The 21,119-nt window shown below is 41.9% G+C and overlaps 1 protein-coding gene across 9 annotated transcripts in view; it reads left to right on the forward strand.

Annotated features, from left to right (window-relative positions):
- The window catches only part of CNOT1 (CCR4-NOT transcription complex subunit 1), a 159,059-nt gene that overhangs the window by 56,591 nt on the left and 81,349 nt on the right, over nucleotides 1-21,119 (forward strand). For 6 of the 9 annotated variants that reach the window (XM_087940247.1, XM_087940245.1, XM_026714364.2 and 3 more), the window contains exons 11-18: nucleotides 7,000-7,170; nucleotides 7,762-7,889; nucleotides 8,908-9,148; nucleotides 10,755-10,874; nucleotides 14,527-14,649; nucleotides 14,888-15,039; nucleotides 18,267-18,417; nucleotides 20,757-20,961. In XM_087940247.1, the coding sequence (XP_087796373.1) occupies nucleotides 7,000-7,170; nucleotides 7,762-7,889; nucleotides 8,908-9,148; nucleotides 10,755-10,874; nucleotides 14,527-14,649; nucleotides 14,888-15,039; nucleotides 18,267-18,417; nucleotides 20,757-20,961 (1,291 nt within the window). The remainder of the gene's footprint in view (nucleotides 1-6,999; nucleotides 7,171-7,761; nucleotides 7,890-8,907; nucleotides 9,149-10,754; nucleotides 10,875-14,526; nucleotides 14,650-14,887; nucleotides 15,040-18,266; nucleotides 18,418-20,756; nucleotides 20,962-21,119) is intronic. The other 3 variants (XM_087940249.1, XM_087940250.1, XM_087940251.1) reach the window with 1 other exon arrangement.

A 21,119-nucleotide genomic window follows, 5' to 3' on the forward strand; every position in this document is an offset into this window, starting at 1 on the left:
ATTTATTATTATCTCCGTCATTAGTATTCTCCCTTCTTCATCTGTATAAATTTGTTTAGCTTGTAACGCTTCTTTAATACATAATACTACCCCTCTTTTCTTTTGGTATGCTAATGATGAATACAATTTCCCTATTTTAGGGTATTCCAGTACATTGCTGCATTGCCTTTTAATGTGGACTTCTTGGAGACATGTAATGTCCAATTTTAACCTTTGTAATTTGGTAAAGATTTGTTTTCCGTTTGTGGGGAGTTCAATCCATTTATGTTCACAGAGAGCATCTTTACTTCCTCTTCCATCTTTTTCACTTATATATAGGTCTTACGCTTCTGGTTGTTTTTACCTCCCTCTGTATTTTTATTCTTGCACTTTCTTGTTCATCTCGCTTTCCTTTTTTCTTCCTGTTCTACTGTTTTTTCTTCTATTTGTAGTTCATCCTGACTTTTACTTTCTACCTCTTCTCTACTTTCCTGTTCTTCATTTACTGTAAAGCGATGTTCAAAGAACTCATGTACCTTATCTATAGTGTCTATTCTGAATTTTTTGTCTTGCCAAGAGATCAGCATTCCTTCCGGTATCAGCCATCTAAATGTCACATTGTATTTGATCAGTTGTGTTGTTAAAAATTGATAAATGGAAGGCTTATCCTTGCAGACAGCTAGCCATTTGCATTATTTTAGAGAGTTGTTGAGACCATGTAGAGGTTTTATCTGTGTTGTCAGGATCACCTGAATGGTGCAAATGGATATGGAGCCTTCTTGGAACTGTTGAAAAGACTGTTGACTGCAGATAGATGATGTCGTATCCCTCCACTCTGTTGAGAGAGGGCAGTTCAGTTTTGATAGATAGCCTCTTTGATCTCTCTTTCAAGCCAGACTTTGCTGTCTTCAGATTAACAGAGCTGGAGGGCATCAACAGATGGTCTGCAAGAATTTTGGTGGTCCACAGTGCAGCTGGGTGAAGGAGCTGCTCTGGGATGAACAATGGGCAGTGCCTTGGAAAATAGCTTGACTCCCTCCTCTCTCTGGTAGCCCCTCAGATATTGGAAGACTGCCATCCCCTCTCCCCTGGTCCTTCTCTTCACAAGACTAGCCATGCCCATTCCTGTAACCTTTCTTCATATGTTTTAGTTTCCAGTCCCCTAATCATGCTTGTTGCCCTTCTCTGCACTTTTTCTAGAGCCTCAACATCATTTTTGTAGTGTGGTGACCAAAACTGGATGTAGTATTCCAGGTATGATCTTACTAAGGCTTTATAGAATAGTAATATACGAACATATATATATATATATATACGAACATCAAGTGAGAGCTGCACTGAAGGCTTTGAATCCCAGTAAAGCTGGGGTGCTGGGGATAGTGGTAAAGACTTGTGCCAATCAATTAGCAGGGATCCTGACAAAGATCTTTAACATCTCCCTGCAAATGGCCTGTGTTCCGTCCTGCTTGGAAACAGCCACTATTGTCCCAGTCTCCAAGAAAACAGCAATTAACTGTCTAAATGACTACAGACTTATCGCATTAACAGCAATAGTGATGAAATGCTTCCCCAACACCTTAGGATATGCCTCCGACAAACATCAGTTTGCCTACAGGGGGAGCAGGTCAACAGACGATGCCATAGCTATTGCCCTACATTTTGTAGCGAGCCATCTGAGAAACCCAGAAACTATATCAGGATGCCTTTCATTGATTACAGCTCGGCCTTCAGTACTATCCTGCCGAGCATCCTTATCGAAAAGCTAAGTGGTTTGGATTTTCCATTTGCGACTGGATCAAAGACTTTCTGAGGGACCGACCACAAACTATGAGGGCTAGGTCTGTCACATCCACCTCCCTGAAGCTTAGCACTGGCTCCCCACAGAGTTGTGTGCTCAGTCCCTATCTGTACTCACTGTACACACGATTGTGTATCATCTGACCCATCCATTGTGACCATTAAGTTCACAGATGATACTACTGTATTGGGTCTCATTACAGGTGGAGACAAAACAGCGTAGAGGGGAGGTTCAAAAATTATCCCCAGGGTACCTAGAAAACAACCTGTACCTAAACATCAGCAAGACAAAGGAGATGGTGTTAGACTTCCAGAAGAAGAGAGAGGAACCCGTCCCACTTTACATCAAGGGGGGCTGTGTGGAGAGAGTTTCCTCCTTTAAATTCCTGGGAGTCTACTTCCCAGGAAAACCTGGAAGATCTTACCTAGAAAACCAACACAACCCAGGTGGCAAGAAGGGCCCAGCCAAGACTCTATTTCCTTAGGGTCTTGCAAAAGAATGAAGTGGAACAACGAATGATGACCTCCTTTTACCCATCCACAATAGAAAGTGTCCTCACATAATGCATGACGGTGTGGTATGCTGGCTTGACAGCTGTGAATAGAAAGACAGAGCGTAGTCTGCACAGCACAAAACATTGTGGGCTTTTCCCTGATACCACTAGATGACATCGCCAGGGCTTGCTGCCTTAGAAGAGTGAGGAAAATTCTCAGGGACAACTCATATCCCAGTCAGCACTTCTTCACTCTCCTACCATTGGGTAGGAGATAGAGAAGCAGAGCCAGCTGCACCAACAGGCTGAAGAGCAGTTTCTACCATGGGCTGTCAGACTTCTGAACGGAAAATAACTTCATTTCAAGATAGTATGATAGACTTGCAGGGTTGGCACGTTGTCACCTAGGTGACAAGGTCACCTAGTATAAAAAGATTGGGACTGGGTTAGGGACTTCTTTTTTTATTAAAATACAAGTAAAATACAAGTATAAAATACAAGTAAAACATCTTTTTTGAAAATAGCATGGTCCTGGGTTACACTTCTTTATACAGACACCAACTCAATTTCCTGCTTATTTTTGTGTATATCTTATTATCATTACTATTTTATTATTTATTACATATCTTATAACTATTTTGCATTTTCTATATAGTTTTTCCCCTTTTTTAATTTTCTCAATTTTATTTTGATTATCTCATCTCAATTCAAATCATTATATTTATACTTTTGTCTGTTCTGTTTTAATTTCATATTATCTTATCTCATTAAACAAATTTTCTCCTGTAGTTACTAATTAGAATATGACACCTTTATATCTTTTAATTACATCCATTCAACTCTTATTTAAACTTCAATATATACCTTAAGGTTATGACCTTCAATATAATACATAATTTCCAATCGAATTCTGCTTGGTACATTCTTAAAATACACACTATATTCTTTAACAAAAAAGAATTATAAATATATGTAATTATAAACCCTCATTCCATTCCAATTCAGTTCTATCATTAATAATCATTAAAATCTTAACATCTTTAACATTTCTTTTCAATTAAATATCATACTTCCTTAGAGACACATATAATCTCCATAATTAATTTTTCCCTTATTTCTTGTCACATATGTTTTGTAAATCATTAAATATTCATTTTGTTACATTTATTTATTGACAAGCATTCCACTGAGCTATTTTATCAAACATTTTAATCATACATTGTTTCATATTTTCTAAAATTATTTCTATTTCTAATATAACAATACTATCTTATGTACCTTTGCAGAATCCCTTTTTCCATTAAATTTTCACCCATTATCTCTAAATAGGCTCTGTTTCTCTGCATTTTGTTTCTGTCCTTTATAACTTCTTTTCCTTTCTTTCTTTCCTCTCATCTTCTCCGTCCCCTTTTTACCCCCTTGTCTCTCTACTTCTAATTCTCTCTTCTGCATCTCCCTCTTCTGTTGCTTTCTGATTTTATACTTATTTTTCAATCTATTCTTTTGGGGGGGTTGTTTTTCCCAGTCTTAAACTTTCCATTCTCTTTCCCCCCTTTCCTTTTTTTCCCCACCTAAGATTGCTTGTTCATTAAAGATGGCTTCTTCTTTGTCCCAATCTTCTTGTTCTGCAGGCATTTCTTGTTGTTTCTCATAGTTCCAAATCTCCATTTCTAAGAACTGTAATGCGAAGCCGAAAGAACCTCTCCCTTCTTGTGCATCTTCTTTGTACTTCTTAAGTTCCATTTTCAGTTCTTCTAAGAGTGGAGCCATTTTAAACAGTTTTAAACAACCACCCGATTGATTTTAGTCATTCAAATACAATAACCAAAAATCCAGAGATCACCAAGTAATCCAAATGCTCCCAAGCTGTTTCTTATTTCTTTTTCCACTTTCTCTTCCTGGGGTTTTACTATTTTATTGCAATGTTTCAGGTAAGATGTATCTTTTAGAAGTCTTGTTGAGATTTTACTGTAAGTTCTTTTTAATTCCAGGCAGTCTCCTCCCTTCCAGATCCTGCCCTTTTATTCTTTTTCTCTCCTTTCCTGTTTTCAAAAGCTTTTAAGTATCCAGAAATCTTTATTATCCCTTTGACTTTTTATTTTCAGCATTTAATGCCTATTAATGTCAAAGCGGATTTTTTTCCAATTTCTTGCTTAAGTCTCTTAGCTGCCAGTATAGGAAAAGGAAAAGGAAGAAAAAAGAAAGAAAACCAAATCCTTTCCCTTTTCTCTCTCCTTCACTGCTTAAAAATCTTCTTAGGGAACAGTGTTATTTTTTATACTAGTTTCAATTCCAGGGTACCTTGTTTGTTGCTTTTGCTGTTTGACCTGGTCAACCAAAACTTTCTCTTCTTATCTTCCTCCTGCACATTCTTTTCCGGTCTGCCCCCCGGCCAGATCTAAGCACCCCCGCAGGCCGGATCCAGCCCACAGGCCTTGAGTTTAACACCCCTGCCATAGACAGTCAGAGAAGAGGCCACAAGCTGGCAGTCCCAGGTTCATTCAGGAACCGGTCTTGGTAATTTAAATTCATTCATAGTAGTCCAGTGCTTTGAAGTAATCCTGATGCTTTCCTAGGGTTGCTGCTCATGTTAAGGGTCTGATTTATTTCAGGCCCCCAAAGTAAAACTCCTTGTTCCTCTCCTACTATTTCTTGCAGCCCCCTCCCCCTTTTGTGCCCTTGCTTTATGTGAGTGGTGTACGCGCTTTCTAGTCATGTGAACGGAGCTTCGTGCTTGAGCAAAGGGCACTTGTGATCCGTTGCAAAGCTCCACTCACACAAGTGGAGACACTCCATTCACATGAGTGGAGGTTTGCACATGCTTGCAAGCGACCTCATTTCATGTGCGCTCATCTCTCCTGGTTTCAAACAGGCCACAGCCTGTTGGGGACCCCTGCTCTAGATCTCCTTTTAACTCTTAGTTTAATTGATTTCCTCAATTGGCCACGTATTTGTCTCATTGGAACAATGCCTAGTTGTACTGCAGTGGTGCAATGGTTAGAGTGCAGTACTGAAGGTCACTTCGGCTGACTGCGGCTGACTGCAATTTGGCAGTTTGAATCTCACCAGGCTCAAGGATGACTCAAGCCTTCCATCCTTCCAAAGTCGGCCAAATGAGGAATCAGATTGTTGGGGGCAAGAGGCTGACTCTGTCAACCACTTAGAGAGGGCTGGAAAGCACCGAGAAGCGGTATATGAGACCGCCAGTAGCTACTGCCAGTAGCTTATCTTTTCAAAAGTTCCTAGCATTTGTACATCGTTTGAACTGAGGAGGTTTTCCATGGGATCCTGTCTAGTCCTTCTCCAAGCTAGCTAAGATTGACTCTCCTGAAATCTTGTGTCCATAATATCCGCCTTCATTGCAGCCTCTCTGAAAACGTTGTTATGTTGTCCAGAAGAATCTTACCCAGCTCTTCTGCCTGCCTGACAACTCCAACCTCATTAATGTCTGAGATGCTATTACCTCTGAACTGAACCTTGTATTGGTTTTCAGTGATATGTGCACTTCACGTAGAGTGCTACTTATCCTTCTCTTCTGTCTGTTCTCTTCCTTTTGAATACATCCTGCCCTTCAGTCCTTACATCCCATTCAGGAGTTCCTCCCGCAGGTTTCAGTAATGCCTGCTAAGCTAGCCTTCTCTGCTTAAGAACTTGCTTCTTCTTCTCCATGCTGTGTGTATTTGTATAGCAACATGGGGATCCTTGGCTCACCTGGGCACCTCTGTATTCTGCAGACTCCTTCCAACCCCACCCCACTTTCGGTGCTCGGTCTTGTGCTGTTTCTGGGCTATTTTCTCCTTCCTCCATAGCTTTCAGATTTGCATGTTGCCTTTCAAACACATTCTTCCTGGTTTTGTGAGATACAGACTATCTCAGCAGGAGTCTGCTGTTTTGAAAATGTGTCTCATTATCAAAAAACTAAAGTTCGCAGTGCATGATTACTTGTTGGCTTCTAATATATTTTTTATTCTCCCTGGATCCAGTTTTTCCATTTTCCTTCCCAGCCCTTCATAGTTCCTTGCAGTGTCCTTAAAGTTGTGTCTGGCTGAGTCATTTGAACTATCTAGTGGATCAAGAGAATGGGCTAATTCTCAGTGGATGTAAAGAAGTCTTTAAATCTTTCTGTTCATACCATATGTCTCTGAGGGAGGAAGAGCTACTTTGTTCTCTTGGCAGATTATCCAGCCAACGCTGCTTCAGCCCCTCTCAATAGGGTGTCTGCAGTCACTGCCTCCCTTTTGTCCAGGGCAGAGGCAGGGATCCTCCTTCCCTTGCAAAGGGGCTGGAGTCTGATTTCTTGATTCCTGAGGTGGAGGTTAGCTGCTCTTCCCTCTCCATTTAGGAAACCTAAAACATCATCAGTGGCAAGGAAGGGAATCTATTCTCATACTACAGTGAATAGCTTTGTGGGGTCACATTCCTTCCTTCAACACAGCATCCTCTTGATAATTATTTTTTTAATCTTCCAGGAGGCTTTTTGCTATCTGTGCCCTTGCATAAAAGCTTCCTATGTCCAATCCAAATATTCCCTTCTTTCCTTGATAAACTTGGAGTAAACTAGTCACTTCATCTTTTTTGTTGCTTTGTTTTGTGTTTTAGGGCTAGGAAAACAGTAAACCTCATCTTTTCTGTACTTTTTAAAATGTATTCATCTGACTGTGCTATGTTAATCCATGGAAAAGTGGGAAATATTGCATATTAAACTACTGCCTCTTTATATCCTCTGCAGAACCCAACCTTAAATTTCAAAGAAGTAACCTATGAGCTGGACCACCCTGGATTTCAAATTCGTGATAGCAAGGGCCTGCAAATTGTAGTCTTTGGAGTTCAGCGAGGATTAGGACTGGAGGTTTTTCCAGTTGATCTAATATACAGACCTTGGAAACATGCTGAAGGCCAGGTAAATATGCAGCTCTCAGATTTTTTTCTCCATTTAAATTTTTTATAATGACTATACCACTGTTTATGAGATTTACTTATTTGTTAATTCATGAGTCTTCACTTGGGTGTAGCATGATTTAGAATTTTTTAAAAATAGCTGATCTTTCAAATGATAAGCTTTTGAATGAATGCTTTGAATTATTAGTACATATTATTGGGATTTCAAAGAATTAGGATTTATAGCAAGGGAGATAGCAACAATCACAACATCTTTGCTGATTGTAGATGTTAACTAAAAAAATTAAACTTAACTTTGAGAGTTACAAGGAATAAAATATTTGCTTTAGAAACTGAGCTTTAGGCATATGAGATTTCCCCCACCCCCACCCCCTTTCTAGTAATGCAATAATGCAGTGTTACAAATGATAAATTGGTTGTGGCAAGAGAACAAATCAATGTTTTAAATTTTGTTTTGAAAGTGAGCAGGAAGATCAAAACTAATTAAATGCATAAGAGTGGGGGCAAAATGTGAAAGAAAAGATGATGAAGATCCACATGTGATGTGGTTAAAGGCCTGAAATGATGATTCCAATGATGTCATTTTTTGCAGCTCTCATTCATTCAGTATTCCCTCATTAACCCAGAGATCTTCTGTTTTGCTGACTATCCCTGTCATACTGTTTCCACGGAGATCTTGAAAGCACCACCTGAGGATGATAATCGAGAAATTGCCACATGGTAAGCATATTGCTTTTCTTAAGATGCACTTGCTTGGCGGGGTCATAGTGAGGACAGTATTTATCATGAGACCTCTCTGATGGAAATAATTTTTGAAGCTCCAAGAGCACAGACAGTTATATGAATCAATCAAAGAGGGGCATTTTTGTTAAGGCACCAGATAGAAACCGGGGATGTTGAATTCTAGTGCTGCCTTAGGCACGAAAGCCAGCTCAGTGACTTTGGGCCAGTCACTCTCACTCAACACAAACCACCATAGAGTTCCTGTGAGGAAAAGGGGAAGAGGAAGAAATGTTAGGTATTTTTGCTGCTTTGTGTTATTTATATAAATAATAAAGGTGATATATAGTAAGATTAGTAGGGGAATAGTTCCAAGCACTAAATGTATTGGCTAGACTATAATAAGTTGCATAAGTTAAATATGTAAATTCCATGGATGGTCCCATTTTTTTTATACTTTGCAATCATGAGAGATGAGAGACAAAAAGAGGGACTTAAGTAACTCTGAAGCTTTCTTAGCCTGTGTTTTTAATTCTTAGCCTGCCTTTTTCAAACCTTGAACATTTATTTACAAGATTTTTCCACTGATAAATGTAGTCAAAACCAGTATAATTCAGGACAATGAAAGCTCATTAAAAAAGCCAGTTCACAAATGTTTCCAGTATATACAGTGACTATGGTCTTTCAGGTCCCAGAAATGTGGAGTTTTCTGTGCAATAACTAGTGTTTTGAATTGCATCCAGATTCAAACTAGCTATTTTAGGAAGGAATCCTATGTACATCATAAGCAGGTGCAGAGTCACTCTGGCTGTCGTATACTAGGCCAGTTGTACACTTTTCAAAGCAGTCTCATGTAGGACATTATACTGTAAGAATCCAAATGGGAACATGATCTTTGCTGGAGTGTACAAAGAGTAGCAGCATTCTCATTCCAAGTATCAATGTAGAAGTATTTAAGTAAAGTTAAAAAGCCATGTGAACTTGCTCATAAATTTCAATTTTGTTTCTTTTTTGTTAGGAAGAGCCTAGATTTGATTGAGTCCCTGTTGCGGTTGGCAGAGGTGGGCCAGTATGAACAAGTCAAGCAGCTCTTCAGTTTCCCTATCAAGCACTGTCCAGATATGTTGGTCTTGGCTTTGCTACAGATCAACACTTCTTGGCATACTTTGCGGCATGAACTCATCTCCACCCTTATGCCCATTTTCCTTGGCAACCACCCAAATTCTGCTATCATCTTGCATTATGCATGGCATGGGCAGGTAAGGATTTGAAAGGGGCAAAAGTGGAGATACCTTGCTTTTTCTTCGGCCTCAGAAGAGTGGTGTAGTGTGGATTTAGTTATGGGATGTGCCTCAAGCTGAGCTCTGTTGTTGTATTTGCAAGAGGCCCCCAACCTTTTCAACACCAGGGACGGCTCTGTGGAAAGAGGTTTTTCTGTAGACCTGGGAGGCATGGTTACGTGCTCTGACTACATTCCACGTGTGTGCAGATGGGGTTTCACTCATTTGTGTGGCACCAGTTTCTGGACTGGTGGCCAGTTTGTGGACCGGGGTTTGTGGACCTTGTTGTATGCTATGAAGTCATTGAGAGAGATTGTCTAGACTCGCAGGGGTTCCCAACCTTGGCAACTTTAAGACTTCTGGACTTCAACTCCCAGAATTCCTCCTCCAGTCAAGTTAGCTCAGGAATTCTGGGAGTCGAAGTCCACAAGTCTTAAAGTTGCCAAGATTGGGAACCCCTGGTCTAGAGCCTTGGAGTTCACTCTAAATAGCCTGATGATTTCCCAGCTCTCTTTCATGCTTGTCAGATCCAGGAATAAAGGAGAGACAGTACTGAACTACTACCTGGAATCTGTTGTGAGATTGTTTGGATTAAAGAAAAGTGGAGAAGAGCCTGCTGTGGCATATGCATTTGCTGTGTTGGAGAGAGAGGAATGTTTTTGTAGAGTTTTCTTATTGTGGATTCCAACAGCACTAATTATCAATGCTGTGTGGCCTGCCTGGTTCTTCTGGGTGCCAAATACCCTCCAGAAAGAAGTTGCACTTGCATTTAATTAGCTATCTGAATAAATGCCTTTATGGAAAGGTGGGGAAAATATTTAAGTATTTGGCAAACTTTAGCATCTTTGATCAAAGGAGAAGCATTTGAAAATCAATTGAATGCCACAGTTGTTGCTCCCAATAATCCTCTTAATTGGCTTCCCTCAATGCCGCTTCCTACAGACCAGGCATGTCTGGCAGTGTGCTGAAAGTAAATAATTGCAGTAAATAAAACATCAAGAAGTAGAGGTAGTGGATGTGGTTTCAACTAAGAGGGCAGGAGATGGGCAAGAAGAGCAGAAGTGGGACAGTGTATTTCCTATATGTTGCCTATCTCTGGTTTCCACTTGGTGTTTTGCCTGGATTGCCCAGTTGAGAGACCTGGATCAGAAATGTCCGAAAGGTGCTTTTTGAAAAGGCAACTGGACATTCTTGGATTTTTTTTTCTTTGAAAAGGTTTTGCTTCTCATCCAAGAAGCTTCTTCAGTTCTTGGGTGAGAAGCAAAACATTTCTAAGCCCCAAGAAAGTTCAGTTGCCTTTTGGAAAAGCACCTTTGGGACAACTGTGACCTGGAGGATTGAGAACCTCCATAGGCAATTCCCTTCTTGCTTTGAGATTGGTGGATGGATTAGAAGAAGGTCATGAGAGTTAGTGCTCTCAGCCTTGCACCTTGATGTTACTGTGGCCCTGGGCTCAAATCCAGCATATCCAATTCCAGTGGATTATCACGGATTATAATAATAGAGGAGCAAAAATCTGGTCTCTGTCACCAAGCCAACAACTAAATAATTATGGGACTAGACTAACATTTAATTTTGTTCTTAGGGTCAGTCCCCTTCAATTCGTCAGCTCATCATGCATGCTATGGCAGAATGGTACATGAGAGGAGAACAATATGACCAAGCAAAATTATCACGTATCCTAGATGTGGCCCAAGACTTGAAGGTGAGTCCAATTTTTGTGTTGCTTCTATTTTGGATTATTATAGTACTAGTGTTGGTACCAAACATACAGTTCTGGCCCAGAGGAAAACTCCATGTTTTTTTATTTTTTTGTGCACATTCCTAAGTCAGTGTTGACTTCTAGTGACTGCCTGGACTAATCTTGGCAAGATTTTGGAAGTAGCTTGCCATTCCCTGCTTCCTTAGGCGAGACTAGAACTCACAGTCTCCTGGTTTCTAGCTAGGGCCTTAATTAGAATGCAACCCTGGCAAGCTGGTTTTTATATACCATATTACAAAAGTTAATGTAATACATAACAAAGTATGAGGTTTAGTCTTGATTACACTTGTGTGGTAATAACTCTTTGGGATAAGCGAAGGAGAATCATGCCTTGTCTTTAAGTTAACATGCTGCCAGATTGCTAAATTGGTAAATTACAGTACAGAGGATCCTTGACTTTCAATGAAAGTTGGTACTGGAACTTGGATCACTTAAGCCATGCAGTTGCTAAGTGATTTATATCCAATTTTATGATTGTTTTTCCTGCAGTCATTAAGGAGATCATATAACCATTAAGCAAATCTGACTTCCCCATTAACTTTGAAAGGTTATGAATGGCATTTTGGGGATCCTGGGACACTGCAACCATCATAAGTGCAGGCTGGTTGGCAAGCACCTGAGGTTTGATCACGTGACCCCAGAGACCATGCAACGATCATAATTTTTTACATTATTTTAACAATACTTAGAAACAAGATAAAAACCATATATCAACATGATCAAAATGACACATGTAGCAGAAGACAAAAACCAACAGCAACAGTCATGACTCAAAAACATGCAATATTTTAAGGCAAATTGGGGCAGTGAAAGTGAAAATCTTTGCTAGCTTCAAATTTCTACTTTGGCACTTCTCAGTGGAAATGGGAGTTTTCTTGGGTGTGTATGTGTGCATTTTAAGACAAAAGAAAGAAAAAGAGAGAGAGACAGAGACAGAGAGAGTGAGAGAGAAGTTCTTTCTTGTGCAAAAAGAAACTTCAGATTTTTTTAAAAAAGGAATTTATATAAACCTCAGAAACACAGAGGCAGGGAACACCCAGTTTCATAATCTATTATCAAGCAGCATAGCTAAGGCATATGGTTCCATTCATTATGCAAGACTCTTTTAAAGAATCCAAATTTAATTTACTAGAACCAAATAATTTTATACATTTATAAATGGTTCTTTTATTCCAAACACATTTCTAGAATAAATTGGAAATGTTTTCAGTAAAACAGTGCTTCCAGATTTAGAAAGTAAATACTTAATATTTAATAAAGTATGTTTCTCCTTTGATTTGATTTGGATAGTATTTTCTTAGAAGCAAATACCAGGCAGGAACTGAAATGGATTTAAAAAAAAATCCTGGAAGCCGTTAATGGCAAGTCTTTAAAGTCCCAGGAGTTGAGCTTGATACACACACACACACACACACACACACACACACCATGCTTGCTTGATGTAAGGGAGACTATCTTTACCTCAATTTGTTCTTATATTGCAATTTTATTCTAAAATGTGTAAAGAAAACAAAAAGCACCTTAAATTTAGGACTTGAGCCATCTTTTATCCGGCTCCAGGCGCAACCCTATTTCTACTATGCAGTTTGTAGCACATTTTTGTATTATATTTTTAAAATTGTAAAGGTGAAGGGAAAAAAATTGGCTCGGATTACCAACCACCCATATCTCTAGAAAAATGTTACACTGAAGAACAAACAATAACCTCAACAAGTACCATGTTTACGACCTATCCCAAAACTAAGGTCTAGCCTGATTTTTTGGGAGTGGGCCTAATATAAGGCCTATCCGAAAAAATAAGCCCTAGTGAAGGGGGTTGGCGTGGCCAGCACAGAAGGCAGCCCTTCCCTTCCCCAGTCACCTCATGGAGGCTTGACCCCTTAATTGCGGCCCACGGATCAGCTGACCCAGCGATTGGCCCAGATATCCAGAGCACCTCCCCCACCACTGGCCTGCCTTTTGCCAGTGGTCACGCTTCCCTGCACGAGCTCCATGGCAACCCTGCAGTGGGAGGGAGGGGGAGATTACCCTTTCCTCCTTTGGGCCTGAAACACACACACATGCACACACGCACATGCTTGCTAGAAAGGGACATGCTGTGTTTTGTTTCTACAGTAAGGACAAGCTTCCCACAAACTTCCAGAATTGCTTGAAATTCTCATTAGTGTGAGAGGCTACATGCTGCTTCTGCAGGGGGAGGCTTAGTCCCCTTATGGGCCCTGGCCCTGGTGGATGCTACAGCTCTCATGCCACCTGTGTGAGGCAAGCATGGCACTTTCCCTGGTCACCTGTGGTGGCTCTGCAGCCACCTCGCCTTCCGCCCAGTGCAGCTCACCTCCAAGCCCCAGTTGCTACCTAGCAGCCTCCTACCTCTCGCTAAAGCTACCCCACGCACAGCTGGCATGAGAGCTGCAGCACCCGCCAGGGCTGTAGCATCAAGTAGATGTGCAGGCTGGTGCTCAATAGCTCAAAGAAGACCCCTTCCAGCCAGAGTTCCGTGTCCAGCCAGGGAGCGGTTCCCAGGAGTGCCCAATTCTCAACCTGCATGGCTTCATGGTGGGAAGGAGCTTCCTGCCCACCTGAAAGAAAGACTGGGTCGTCCCATCCACACACCCCCCCCCAAAAAAAACCCTCAAGCACCAGGCTACAGTCTCCACCCCAGGGAGCCTCAATCGGGGCCTAGCTCTCAGCATGCTCCGGGCTCCACCCACCAGGAGGGCGAATCACTCCCTAGTAGATTGGATACAGACCATGCCCCACCTGGATCTAATGGGATACGTAGGTACAACTAGGGAGAAACAGGCCTGTACTTAAGTTGTTCCCAAGCCAAACTACTCCCCAGTTTCTGCAAGAAAATCTAGGTAGCCATAATATAATACATTGATGTTGAGTTTGACAGATGAACAAGCTACCTCAGTTCTCAGATAATTATAATAACAGAATTGGAAGGGACCTTGGAGATATTCTAGTCCATTAGTAGCTGTTTAGGAGAGGACTGGACAGAACAGAACAGAATAGGTGGGAGGGAGCTTGGAAGTCTTTGAGTCCAACCCCCTGCTCAGGCAGGAAACCTATAACATTTCAGACAAATGTTGTCCAATCTCTTCTTAAAAACTTCCAGTGTTCGAACATTCACAAGTTCTGGAGGCACTAATTAATTGTTAATTAGTTTGTAAGATGGTACTTCCAAACTATTAGCTTTTTTTCTTCCAGTATAGTAGCTGTCCAATATGCAGTATACAGTATTCCAATATTATTGGGAGCTCCATCCAATCATCAAAATACCTGCAGTTCCTGGTCCAGTGTGAAACAGTGGTAAATCTGAACTAGAAGGATGTAGTCACCAGTTATGATGCTGAAGAGGAAGACCTTTCAGTCTTCAGCAGGCCTGCCCTTTCTGGGGTCATTGATTTCTCTCCCCACATTCACCCTGCTAATTTTTAGGATTCCCAAGGAACTTCCACCTGGAAAAACAGGTGCTTTCTCCCACCCCAAATGCTGTGCGGTGGAAATGAATTTGCAGGACCACTACAGGAAAGCTAGAGAGAGAGAGGTCAGGCTTGCCATATGGACTAGCAGCTTTTTTTTTCTTCAGGCATTGTCTATGCTGCTGAATGGTACTCCATTTGCCTTTGTTATTGACCTTGCTGCCCTTGCCTCTCGGCGGGAATACCTCAAACTAGACAAATGGCTCACAGATAAAATTCGGGAGCATGGGGTAAGTAGGGTTTTCTTAATTCATTCTGCAAGTTGTTTTCTGATTAAAACAGTTGCTTATTTTGAAGTGTCCTTCTGTTTGTGCGTGCAGAGTATGCCCTAAAGTGTGTTGAACTTTAACTCACCCAAAGCGTATCTACTTCTATTTATTTATATCCGGCTTTTATAATTTTTAAATAAATATTTTGTGCTTATACTATATGCAACTCATACAGCTTTGCACTTCTTCTTTTCCCTAGGAGCCCTTCATCCAAGCTTGTATGACTTTTTTAAAGAGAAGATGTCCCTCTATCTTGGGTGGTCTTGCTCCAGAGAAAGATCAGCCCAAAAGTGCTCAACTTCCACCAGAGACTCTAGCAACAATGCTAGCTTGCCTTCAGGCTTGTGCTGGGTAAGCAAATCATGGTCTTCTTTACAAGGATGTCTGTTTAGGGCACGTTGACAAGGGAAGAGGAAGGCCAGGCTTGGGGGATGCCCCCACCTTGCAAGATCCCCCCCGCCATTCTCTCCCAGCTCTCTTTGCTGGCAGCAACAGTGAATGTACCACACCGAAGGTGGAATGCTCAAAGGCAAATGCAGGGGCACTTCACTCCTGCACTAAGGCTCCAGCCATGCCACTGCTGTGACAGGGTGATGCCTCTTTCATCCTTCTGCTGCGACAGGGTGACAGGGAGCCGCAGCAGAGGCCCAGAGCCGCATGCAGCTCTGGGGCTGCAGGTTGCTGACTCCCGGTTTAGGTGCTAAAGCAGAGGAGGGGAGTTTAGAGTGTAATATTCTGTGGCTCAGCTACAGACCCGCTTGGCCAATAAGGTTGAGGTAAGAACTTTGTGGATAAATAGCAAGTGGAAAGGAGTTATGGATTTTAAATATAGAACACATGGATAATCCTTAACATTGTTATATGTAAAATATTATTTGTCTTAAACCAATAAATGATTTTTTCTTCTATTTATATATCCCGTATTGGATCTACATTTAAAATTTACAGCATCAAAATGTCATGTTTCTTAGGTAATTTTCTTGGCAGCAATATGAAACTGGTTTACTGCTGCTTTTTAGACTGTAGCCTCTTGATGCACTTCCATCAAGTACTAGTTAGGTGTAACCATGCTTAATGGTTATTTTCCTCCACGTAAAACTGAGGTGAAAGACAGAAGGGTCTGTGTGCCCCTTCTCAAGAGGCCACCCTTAGACCCAATCGTGTTAGACAACTTTCATCCAATATCCAAACTTCCTTTTGAGGAAGGCTGTTGGGAAGATGGTTACTGCTCAACTTCAGAGAATCCTGGATCAAGTGGATTATTGGACCCTTTTCAGTCTGGGTTACAGTATTGGTGTACAATACTGAGATGGCATGATGATCTTTAGAGGACTTATACAGCATGGTGCGGCTAACTAACTCTAATGTTAACCCTCATCTTTAAAACATATAGAGATAAAGTACTCACAACATTCATACCGATGTTTTAAAGATCTTACAGTCAGGATCTGGTATCTATAGCTGGAGAAGGTAGTTCTTGACCAACTTCCCTGTGGCTTTCCTTTATCTATCTGCACCAGTGGTAGTATTCAGCCGGTTCTCACTGGTTCAGGCTAGCAATGATTTGGCATTGCTCGCAGAACCGGTTGTGACTTCTGGCTGGCCACCCCACTGACCTGGTCGCAGCTCTCTCGCTTGACCCACCCACCCGATGCTTGTGGTGGGGTAGTGGTGATCCGCCCGGGAAGGCAGGGACCCGGCTGCCTCCCATAGCAGTGCCTCTGCCGCCTCCACCCACTTCCTTTCATTTTGTCCCCCCGGAGAAGCGAGTGGCGGCAGAGGTGCTCCGTCCAGGAGTGCGGGTAGATGTCCTGGAGCCGCTTGCTTTCTTCATTCTCCCACTGCCTGCTGCTCTGGACTCGCCAGATCAGTTTGTCCAAGACCAGGTGTGAGAGAGAGGGAGGTGTGTGTGTGTGTGTGTGAGTGAGAGAGAGAGAGAGAGAGAGCAAAAGAGAGAAGAAAGAAAGAAAGAAGGGAGGGATGGAGGGAGGGAGAGAGAGAGAGAGAGAGAGAGAGAGAGAGAGGAAAGGAGAATGTGTGTGTATGTGAGAGAGAGAGAGAGAAGGAAAAGAAAGAAAGAAAGAGAGAGAAAGGAAGGAAGGAAAGAAAGAAAGAAAGAAAGAAAGAAAGAAAGAAAGAAAGAAAGAGAAAGAGGTCAAGGTTGCAGACCCCTGTTCTAGTCCAAGTCCCTGCTCAGGCAGGAAAATGGAGGATGCCAAACTCTTAAGTAGAGGTCCTGGGAAAGGTGTCAGAGTAACAGAATAACACTTAGAAGGGACCTTGGGGGGGAACCATTTCAGAGAAATGGCTGTCCAGTCTTTTCTTAAAAACTTCCAGTGGTTGAGCACCCAGAACTTCTGGAGACAGGCAGTTCCACTGGTTAATTGTTCTCACGGTCAGGAAGTTTCTCCTTAGTCTTAGTTTGCTTCTCTCTTTGTTCAGTTTCAATCCACGGCTTCTTGTTTGCTTTCTGGTGCTTTGGAAAATACATTGCCCCCATTTCTTTCTGGCAGCCCTTTAAAAGCCTGTTGCCTATCACACCCTTGGGCAAAGCATGTGAGCCATTTCCTCCTTTCAGTGGTCCATGAAAGTATATCTGTAGTATGTAGATAATAAAGTCAAAAAAAGCTGAACATCATTTTTACAGAACTATAGATACGTTGAGGCTGGGTGACAAGGAATGGCTGGGAGGGGAGGGGCCAGGTGAGGCACCCGTTGATGTGAATGACATTGAGTTGGCCACACCCACCAGGCATATCACCAAGCCATGCCCACCCAGTCACATGACCACCAAGCCATGCCCACCCAGTCACATGACCACTAGCCAAGTCACAGCCACAGAACTGGTAGTGAAATTTTTTGAATCCCACCACTGATTTGCACATAACTCCTCTACCTGCCCATCCCACTAGATCAGAGAAGGTAGCAGCTCCTGACATACTGCCATCTGTGGTGACCTAGTAACCCTGCCTTTTCCATGGCTGCCACGCCTTGTGGAACACTTTCCCCCTGGCCATCCAACAAGTCCAACTGTTTTAGCCTTTTGGAAGGCTATCAAATCCTGTCTTTTCTCCCAGGAACTGAGGTAGTCTTGAATGCCTAGGCATATTTATTGGTGGATTCTGGGAGGGTGACTGAAGCACAAGGTTTTTAATTTGGTTTTATGGGTTTGTAGTTTTGTTGTGGCAGCCTAAAAGTTGTGCTCTAAATTGGGAAGCCATACAAAACTTTTTTAAAAAAGAAAAAGCAACCATCAATGCCATCATTCTCCTAGATACAGGCATAATCAACATCGTAATCCCTGACAACCAAGTCTTCATCTTTGAATCTATCTTTGAGATTGTTTCATGTCCTTCAGCCCTTGTTTGCTGGGGAAAAACTGTTAAAATGTGTTGAGCTTTTTGTCCCTCAGTTATATAGTATTAGAATGCATTGGAAAAAAGCGATCTAAGCTCAAACAAGCCAGTTCTAAGATAGAGGATTTGCTAGCTTTTCCACATAGCCAGGACCAAATGCAGTTCTTGAACAGTGCTAAAACAAACTGAATTTAAGTAAAAATAACTTGGTTTCTCCATTAGAAGTGTATCGCAAGAGCTGTCGGAAACTATTCTCACCATGGTAGCCAACTGCAGCAATGTAGTGAACAAAGCCAGACAGCCACCGCCTGGCGTGATGCCCAAAGGACGTCCCCCCAGTGCTAGCAGCCTGGATGCCATCTCCCCTGTGCAGGTATGTAGCAAGCGTGAGATAAGCAGGTAATAGTTCTTTTGCCTGTTGGTTTTTCAGTGTGCAGAATTCAGCCTCATTCAAACGGAGTTCATCCTGTTCTCTTTGCATAGTGAACGTTACCTTGCAGGTTAAGCACAATCTTTGAACCTGATTGGCCCTTTACAGCTTCTCAGGCCAAGCATCAGTGCTAGATTGTAAGGGCTTGTGATAATGGGGCTCTTCGGCTCTCAGATGAACTGCTCTTTGAAAAAGCAAGGAACAATTCTTGGCCTGCACTCACATGTAGATTGCTGTGCCCTTTCATTATTTATTTTCTCAATACTGTATTTGGCTCTATTCTACTGATTAAAAGAAAAAAAGTGAATGAAAGATAGGCATTTGGGCATACGTTTTAAGAAATTATCTGCAGTAAGGCCATGCTGAAGTATGGAACATTATGGTCAGTTGGAAGATAGTTGTTCTACATGTTAATCGGGTGGGATGCTATCGTTTGGGCCCGGTTCTATAGAATCTATAGTTCTGAAGAGTAGCAGACACCGAGCCAGTTTGGTGTCTGCAGTTCACCGAGCCAGTTCGGTGTCTGCAGCTCTGTTTGGCCCAGCCACCCGCCTGGGCTCTTGGCTGTCCTTTATTTCCTGCTTTTTCAACCTCAGCTGCTTTGCACGGCACAGATGAGGTTGAAAAAGCAGGAAAGAAGAGGAGTTTGAAATGCTGTGCATTTGTGCGCAGTGCTGAGGTTTTTGGGAAATGGTCTACACACACAAGCACAAAACACGCTCACCCGGGGTGGGATTCTACCTGCCGGAGAACCAGCAAATCATGGCACTGGCTGGCCCCCCGCACTCACTCCTTACCTGGTATGCGCACCGTCAAACTTGCCTACTAAGTTGCTATTTTTCCTTTTTTCCCCCAACTAACAGCTGTTCTTCTGTGCGGGAGATTTAGATTAGCTAGAAAGCAGGAAATAATTGCATTTCTTGCTTTCTAGCTAATCTAAAAGCAGAACTGAACCTTCCTTAGGACCAAAGCTTCTATTTTTCAGTTCAGACTCAGGTAGCTGATTGCAGATAGATAGATCTCTAAGATCTCTGCCTGCCTGCTTTGCCTGATTTTGGGTAAAAGTTGCTCTTTTTTATATAAAAAAATCAATATTTATATATATATTTATAATATTTACATATAAGTCATGCCCAGCCAGTCACATGACCACCAAGACATGCCCAGTCAGCAAGCCATGCCCAGCCACACATGACCACCAAGCCACACCCACAAATTAGGCCACACCCACAAAACCAGTTGTTAAGAAATTTAAATTTCGTCCCTGATGATAATGTCATCGTTCCAAGTAATGGGCCTGATCAATTCAGGACTCTGAGGCTGTGGCTTTTCTCAAAGATCAATTTTATTGGGTATATCATATCAGCACGTTCAAATGTAAAACCAACTCTAAACATTTTCTGCGTTTTGTTATAATAAAAAGAAATAGATATCACTGACCCATCCCTAGTGTCACTGGTCATGTTAACCAACCAGGTGGATGGCAGGTTGCTCAGCTACTCCCTCTAGCTGTTACAAGTCTCCTTGAGACAGCCTTGATTCCCACAGGCCTTATTGCTGTTATGTCTGGCATCTGGGAGGAAACTATCCACACCCCATAGTAGGGCAACTAAGAAATGAAGTAAAAGGAATATGGCTTCAGCTAAAGGCATTTTGAGAGTTGATAGTTCATTTGTAATCTAAAAGAGCCATCAGCAGAATTCTGAAGAAACATCTCTTTGATGGATAACATGACTTCACTCTTATTTATTATGCTGATACGTTCATCGGCCGCATCCAACTCATTGCTTTTCACCAGCTGTCCTTTATTTATGCATTGATGTAGGTACACTTTCAAATCCAAGCTCACTTTGGCTTATGGCCATTCTCCCTCTCCAGATAGCTCTGCTGGGTGTGTTTCTCCTCTTAACCTTTCTGATTACCTCTGCTTATTGTGATTTTATGTCCTGTCTCTTTTTAGTCTGAGAGAATAAGGCTACCTTCAGTCTTGAGGGCCATTCTGTATATCATCTAATTTCCAATTTTGTAGGCAAAACTACAGTTGATCTTTTAGCTTCTCAGAGCTGCTGATTAGCATTTGGGGAACAAAGAGCCACTCGAGGTGGGCTTTCGTTTCTGATCTTCATGATTCTTCTTATGTTGGTAGGAACAGACTCATCATGTCAGGATTTGATGGAAAATGTTACTGATTTGGCAGGTGTGATCTAAATAAACATGATAAACTATTTGATACGAATATATAAATAACTGTTTTCTTTTCCTTGATATTTTATTCTTGTCAGATTGATCCGCTTGCTGCTGGGATGGCATCTCTCAGTTTAGGTGGCCCAACGGTTCCTCATACCCAGAGTGTGCCTGGATTTCCTCCAAACTTGAGTTCTGCTTTTAGTACTCCTCAGTCACCAGCAAAAGCATTTCCACCACTTTCTACACAAAACCAGAACACACCTTTTAGCGGGATTGGTGGGCTCTCTTCACAGCTTCCAGGTACGGTTGTATTAAACAAGCTTCTGCTCATTAGGAAACAATTCTGGAAGTTACTCTGCTTCACCCTCCTTTTGGAGCCAGACATTAAATACTATGGCTTGTTCCTCTTCTCACTAAAGGCCTTCTGTTCCCAAGAACCAGTTCTTTCTCAAAAGATT

This window comes from Pseudonaja textilis, chromosome 11 (genome assembly GCF_049901715.1).
Source record: "Pseudonaja textilis isolate UNSWEBS1 chromosome 11, rPseTex1.2, whole genome shotgun sequence".
Lineage (NCBI taxonomy): Eukaryota > Metazoa > Chordata > Lepidosauria > Squamata > Elapidae > Pseudonaja > Pseudonaja textilis.